The 7,541-nt window shown below is 45.2% G+C and overlaps 1 protein-coding gene and 1 pseudogene across 1 annotated transcript in view; one reads left to right on the top strand and one right to left on the bottom strand.

The window, feature by feature from the left end:
• Positions 1 to 6,449, bottom strand: part of DYNC1H1 (dynein cytoplasmic 1 heavy chain 1) — a 92,483-nt gene extending 86,034 nt beyond the window's left edge. The window contains exon 1 of the mRNA XM_003799319.3: positions 6,036 to 6,449. Coding sequence (XP_003799367.1) covers positions 6,036 to 6,294 — 259 coding nt within the window. The 5' untranslated portion in view covers positions 6,295 to 6,449. The remainder of the gene's footprint in view (positions 1 to 6,035) is intronic.
• LOC111728317 lies at positions 3,939 to 4,054 on the top strand (annotated as a pseudogene).
• Positions 6,450 to 7,541: the final 1,092 nt, after the last annotated feature.

Genomic DNA, 7,541 nt, shown 5'->3' with positions numbered 1-7,541 from the left:
TCTCAAAAAAAAAAAAAAAATGTGTCCTGGCTCAATGGTTATGGCGCTGGCCACAGACACCCAGGCTGGTGTGGTCAAACCCAGCCTGGGCCTGCTAAACAACAATGACAACTACTACAACAAAAAAATAGCTGGGTGTTATATAGTGGGAGCCTGTAGTCCAGCTACTTGGGAAGCTGAGGCAAGAGAATCACTGAAGCCCAAGAGTTTGAAGTTGCTGTGACCTGTGACGCCACAGCACTCTACCAAGGGCAATATAGTGAGGACTCTGTCTCACAAAAAAAAAGATAAATGTGTCCTGTTAATCATTTTATTGTCCATGGAGGGAGGTGAAGCAAAGACCAGAAATAAATACTAAACTTTTTATTCATCAATCTACTACTTCCCTTCATCCTTTAGGAAAATTAAATCTTCAGAAAAATAACTTTTTTTTTTGGAGACACAGTTTTACTTTAGCTCACAGCAACCTCAAACTCCTTGGCTCATGCAATCTTCCTGCCTCAGCTTCTCAAGTAGCTAGGACTATAGGCATGCGTCACCATGCTCAGCTAATTTTTTTTATTTTTAGTAGAGACAGGATCTTGCTTTGCTTAGGCTGGTTTTGAACTCCTGACCTCAAGCGATCTTCCTGCCGTGGCCTTCCAGAGTGCTAGAATTATAGGCTTGAGCCACTGTGCCTGGCCAGTAAAATAATTTTAACCCCCTCCAGAAAACATTTCCCATAAAATTTTCTACACCACTGTATCTCTATGAAATTGAATACTGTATATCGCTCTAGTTTTCTTTCACATTCTAGTCCTTCACCATCTCTGCACTTATGAAGAGAAGGTGAAATCCCTAAATTACCATCTCAGGGAAAAAAACAGTAATTCCAAATGTAAACATTCACCAAAGCCACTAATTACAGTCATAAATCAAAGTTCCAAACTTACGAAACTTGAGTATAAGAAAAAAAAAAAACCTCACATTCATGCAAATAAACCAGCAAACTCAGGACCTGGTCCCAGTTTGGTCATTCACAAGCTGAAGAAGCTCAGACAAGCAAAGGAACCGTCAGCCCATCAGCTGGGAATCCAAATCGAAGCATACCTATCATTGTAGGTTCCCACCACAGGAACAGACCACCCAACCTCTCCTGGTAATAAAATGTAACTACAAAATGCATTTCAAGTAAAAAGTGTTACCAAAATATCGTTAACAATGTAAAATGCCTAATTAAGTAGGGAGTACCCATTTTGTCACAATTTTATAAGTACACTAGGAAGATAATTTCCTACAGGCCAGGGATTACAGAAAGGAGATTTCACTCTTATTTAAGTTAGTCAGATTCAGCAGTGAGGGGTTGTATGCCAACTTTCTAGACATTAATGTTGATATTTCTCTTTTTATTTTTATTACTTTATTAGTTTTTTAGAGATGGAGTTTCATTTTGTTCTCTTTCTAAAATGAGGAGCTATAATACAACATTCCCTCTCCCTACAACTAATTCTTCACTATCAAAATGAGCTTATATGGGCAGTGCCCATGGCTGGGTGGGTAGGGTGCCAGCCACATATACCCAGGCTGACGGGTTCAAACCCAGCCCAGGCCAGTTAAACAATGACAACTACAACAATGAAAATAATAGTTGGGCGTAGTGGTGGGCGCCTATAGTCCTAGCTACTTGGGAGGATGAGGCAAGAGACTAGCTTAAGCCCAAGAGTTTGAGGTTGCTGTGAACTATGACACCACAGCACTCTACCAGGGCCAAAAATAAGTAAATAAATAAAATAAAATTTACAGCCTTGAGTTATATGCTTTTTTTTTTTTTTTTTAGACAGCGTCTCACTCTACTGTCCTGGCTACAGCAGCAGCAGCAGCATCATAGCTCTCTGCAACCTCAGACTCCTGGGCTCAAACAATCTTCCAGCCCAGCCTACTGAACAGTTGGGACTACAGGTACATACCACCAGGCCTGGCTAATTTTTCCTATTTTTTATAGAGACAGGGTCCTGCTATGTGGCCCAGGGTAGTCCCAAACTCTCCTAGGCTCAAGTTAATCCTTGAGCCTTAGGATCCCAAAATGCTGGGATTACAGGTATAAGCCTTGGTGCCTGGCTTTGTAATGCTATATTTTACCAAAAGGTTACAACTAGCTGGTATAGCTTTAAAAAAAGAACATATATAGCTTTATATAGAAATAATTCTACATTCAATTATGAGTATTTGGAAATGTCTTTCCATTAAGAAAAAGTATTAGAGGATAAAACAAATAGAAGCAAAAGCAGTTTCTCCTGTTTATTAAATAAATCACATGACTTCATCATTGATAATAGTTTGGGTTTTTTTTTTTCAGATAGGATCTCACCTCTTGCCCAGTGCTAGAAGTGCTGCGGCATCATCATGGCTTACTGAAATCTCAAACTCTTGGGCTCAAGTGACCCTCCTGCCTCAGTTTCCTAAGCAGCAGGGACTAAAGATGTGTGCCACCACACCATATATTTTTCTACATATATATGTATGTATATGTGTGTGTGTTTGTGTGTGTGTGTATAGTATGGTTGGTTTTTTTTTTTTTTTGATAGAGCCAGGGTCTTGCCATGTTGCTTAAGCAATCCTCCCGCCTCAGCCTTCCAAAGTGCTAGGATTATAGGCATGAACCACCATGCCTGGCTAGGTGGTGGTCTTTATTCAGTTTAAACAATTCAGAACTGTTTGCTATATTAATGCAAGCCTATCTTTTCACTGTAATAAACTATCAGTTGTACATATTTGATTTAATGTATAAGGCTAACTCATAAAAACCACACAGAAGAAATCCCTCCTACCAAGGACTAAATTGTCCTAGTGGAGCCAGGATGCTAATAAGACCAATGAGATTATATACATATATAACAAACTTGAATTAATTTTTAAATCTTCTCTTAGGATTTTTATAAATGAAAATTATAGACAGGTTGAAATGTTAGAAATACTTCAGGGATTTTTATAAATACAGGAATGAGGTAGGACTTCAATTTAAGATAATCCCATTCCTTACTCAACTTTCAAAAGTGCAAGTCATTATGGAGCCAGGATTTGGATGCCTGGATATTTGTTTCGCTGAAAAGAAGAGAACATACTCATAAAGAAAATACAGAGATAATTTGTACTAGACAGTGTGCTACAGAAATATACCCCTACCAATAATTTTAATAAAGTTCAATTCTAAGATGTCTCAAAAAAGTGAATTATTGATAATCACTTTAGAAGCAAAGAATAAAACTTTTTTCCATAAAAAAAAAATTATGATCCAAGGTAAAACAACAAGAACATTGATTTCAATACATAAACTCTGCAATAAAAAAGATGATCAAGAATTAGCCATGGTGGCTTGGTGCCCATAACTCACTGGTTAAGGGCACCGGCCACATGCACCAGAGCTGGTGGGTTCGAACCTGGCCAGGGCCTGCTCAACAATGACAACAATAACAAAAAAAATAGCCAGGCGTTGTGGCAGGGACCTGTAGTTCCAGCAACTTGGGAGGCTGAGGCAAGAGAATCCCTCAAGCCTGGGAGTTTGAGGTTGCTGAGAGCTGTGACGCTACAGCACTCTACCAAGGGCAACATAGTGAGACTCTGTCTCAAAAAAAAAAAGAATTAGCCATGGTCAACCTACTCAAAATAACTTTAAAAATACAGATTAAAACGTATACAATATTGGGGTGGCGCCAGTGGCTCAGTGAGTCGGGAGCTAGCCCCATATACCGAGGGTGGCAAGTTTGAACCTGGCCCCCACCAAACTGCAGCAAAAATATAGCCAGGCATTGTGGCAGGCATCGGTAGTCCCAGCTACTCGGGAGGCTGAGGCAAGAGAACTTCGTGAGCTCAAAAGCTGGAGGTTGCTGTGAGCAGTGATGCCACAGCACTCTACCGAGGGACAAAGTGAGACTCTGTGTCTTAAAAAAAAAGTATACAATAGTGCATAAGCATTGAAAAATGATCAGAAATATAACACACCCAACAGGAATCTGTAGTCATTGTGATAAGGGACACAAAACTTCTGGCCTCCCTATGAACAATTCCCTATATAGGAAGAAGAAAAAAATTTTAAAATGTATGTGGTGAGTATATGGGTGATCACTGTATTCTTTTCAACTATACTGTATGTTTGAAAAATTGGCTAATAAAATACTGAAAAATTAAAAAAAGAAAAAGAAAAATGACCAGAAAGACATATATCAAAATGATGACAGTGGTTGTATCTGGGTTGAAGGATTCCAGGTGACTTTTATTTTATTTCTATAAATCCTCTACAATGGGTATTTTGTTTGGGAAAAAAGAGATGAGTTAAAAATAAAATTTTAAACTCTTAGTGGTTTGCAAGCAGGAATATATAACCCCAAACATAACAGTAAACAGCCCTAAACAATATTAATACTCTAAAGATGTGGCAATGGTTTATTTGCTTTGAACATTCCATGTGGATCTAAGAAAAATATTCTTATGCACTTTCCTAACCTCTGACAGAAACTAAAGCTACAGTGAAACATCTGAGTAAACACAGACTTTGAAAGAAACAAACTATCAAAAAGAAATACAAATGTGTGTGCTAAGGCTTGAGCACACAGTACAGGTGCTTTCTGGGGGGCAGTTTTCGGCCTGGCTCGGTTTGAACTCCCTGCCTCCTGTATTTGGGGCCAGCGCCCTACTCCTTTGAGCCACAGGCACCGCCCAGTACAGGTGCTTTTAATGACAGAACCATTCAGGTTGATTTTTTTTAATTATAAGAAGCTTACTGGCAAGCAAGTTCAAACAATATCCATTACCTAGGTGCTAAGCTTAAAATTTACTTTGACATCATTCCTGGGTTCCCAGATGGATGTGCCACACCCATATATGGGCTCCCCAATATTGACTACAAAGTGATTTTAAAGAATTGATAAGAAACCTTCCTTCCAGACAGGTTCCAGACTCTCAAGATGGATCTAGCCTTGCTTTGTGGACGTCACTATTTGAGGAGATAGCTGGAAAATGCAAACCTTTGCCTCCTTAAACTGAATCTTTTTTAAAAATCAAACGCAAAATATTAAAGGGTTATCATTAGGGTCATAAGCATTACACAAACATAAGGGATGATCAGTTAAAACAAGCAACAGACAGGAAACTGAGCTGCTGAGTCTACGGACTAGGATTAGCTGGTGACATTGAGTGACTCATCTAACCCGAGCCTCAGTTTTCTTACATGTAAAATCCAGGGATACACCCATTCAGGAAGGAGGCTGTGAGGACCAAGAGGAAGACCTAGGTGAGAGCATTTACGTGCAACAGTGATGCTTCACGGGCGACCAGAGCAGGTCATTCTGTGGGCCTCGGGCTCTGAATCCCTACAAGGCAAGGGGCTGGGACACCTGTCCGTATAGATTCCCCTCCAACCCACCATGACCTCTTCCCCAAACAGAGACGACTTAAGAACGAGAATCCAGGCCGCCCACCACTCCGCAGGTCTGCCCCTGACACATCCTTCCCGATCCTGGTTTGGCCCGTACACAAATCGAAACCGAAAAGCTCATGTGACATTGGAGGCAGGGATGCGGCCTCCGCCTGCGCTCAGCCTAGGGAGACGCTGTCTCCACCCAACTCGGCCATCTTGAGCGGCCAGAGCAGACAAAGCGACCCCATTGTTTTGGGTGACGGCGAGACGGGGCACCTTCATCCCTTCCCGGGACCAGAAGGGGGACACCCCGGGGGGTCCAGCCCCGGCAGTGGGTGTGGCCAGAGGGAGGCCCGGGTGTGGCACCGGGCTCGCCGGGCGTCCGCAGCCCTGAGGGACCCAGCCGGTGGAGTGTCTCTGGCCACAGGGGCTCTTCCCGTAGGGTGTCTGCGAACGTGAGGAACTCTTTCCACCCCACCGGGTCCGTGCAGCCACAAGGGGCCGGGCCCGCGTGGTATCTACGGTTCTGGAGGACCTGGCCACTCTTGCCCTCCGTGGGGACCCTGCTGACCCCGCCCTCTGCAGGAACACTTCCCGTGGGTGTCTGCAGCCCCGAAGGCCGCCCGGGGCCCCGGCCCCGCACCTTTGAGGGTGGAGCGCTCCACTAGGACTGTGTGGACTTGCGGGTCCGACAGGAACTTGCGCATCTGCTCCAGGGCGCTCTTCTCCTCCAGCGCTGCCTCCAGCGCGGCAGGCGCCTCGCCGCCATCCTCCAACAGCAGTGGCACTAGCTTTCGCAGGTGCTTCTGCAGCACCGACACATCGGCCACGTTCTGCACAGCCGACACTTCCAGGCCGGCCGAGCCGTCCTCGCCGCCGCCGCCGCCGCCGGTCTCCGACATGGCGCCGTGCTCGGGACTCGCAGGGAGCGCTGAAGAGGCAACTAGGCGCGCGAGAGAGCTAGGGAGAGAAACGGGCGCCGAAAGGGTGACGGTCCGCTAGTTCACGGCCGACTGGGTGAGCGGGAGCTGGCTCCGCCCTAAAGGCAGCCCCCGCCCGCCTGCCGGCCGCAGGCGCAGCCACCGGCGCCCGCTCGCGGTAGCGTCACGACGTCGCGTGTGCGCGGGGCGGGCCCGGCACGGCCGCGCGGCCTTCTGGGACTTGTGGTCCAGATGCGGGGCGGGGCCCTTAGTCCCGGCAAGGTAATCCCTGAAGGTGCAGATTCAGTCTGCATCCGGTAGGCGTGGGACAGTCAGGGACCACGTGCACGTTTTTCACTGCTGTTAGACACAGCGAGTACCCCAGAGCCCCCAGAAACTCTGTAAACAGTGAATGAGCGATGTTAAATGACAAGCGCTAACGTGTGTTGGGCACTTCTCTTGTGTTCTCTCCGTATTAAGTCCCAAATGTAGGCACAATAGATGGGTTGTTAAATATATGCAGCAGGAGCGACACTATTTTTCTAAGGGGAAGGTCACATTTCTGGGCTGGAAAGAGAGGTTCCTGATAGAAGAACTAGCTCTGCAAAGGCAGAGTGGCCTGCAAGATGTGGCTGGGGCGCCAACTGCAGAAATATGAGGTTAAACCGAGAATGACAACCTGAAAGGACGTTTGAAACCAAGCTGCGATGGGACCTGGCTCCTAATGACAAAATCTTCCCTTTCAAGGATGCTAAGGACCAAGAGGGAGACTAAGGTGACCAGACATCCCGCTTTTGGCGGGACAGTCTCCTTTTTTTTAACAATTCTGCATCCAGTGGCATTTTTAAAAAGTCCCAATTTTTGGAAAGAATGCACGACAAGCTAGGGAATGGCAGTGTTGCAGGAAGACGAGGCCCAAAGGAGAGAAAGAGCACCCAAACACCACATTTATAAGAGGAAGGGCTTTATTCATTGGCCAGGAGCTTACGGCATAGAAGATTTCCAAAATGGCCATGCTCTGGGACTGGCTTGGTCTTTCTCCTTTTTTTGATAGTCAAAAATTTCCACCCCACAGGTACCCTTCCCATTGACCAGTTTGAATCAAGCAGGAGATGCTAGTCCAGCCCCTGCAGAACTACAGGATTTCACAGAACTTGGAAATTTCCAGGTTACAAATTCCTAAGAGCTGAGTCACCATGGAGAGGACCCCACAGGTGTAACCTTGTGAT

This window comes from Otolemur garnettii, unplaced genomic scaffold (genome assembly GCF_000181295.1).
Source record: "Otolemur garnettii isolate 467f Iridium unplaced genomic scaffold, OtoGar3 scaffold00149, whole genome shotgun sequence".
NCBI classification, from domain to species: Eukaryota; Metazoa; Chordata; class Mammalia; order Primates; family Galagidae; genus Otolemur; species Otolemur garnettii.
The sequence above is the reverse complement of the archived record's forward strand: the minus strand, read 5'-3'. Positions and strand labels throughout refer to the sequence as shown.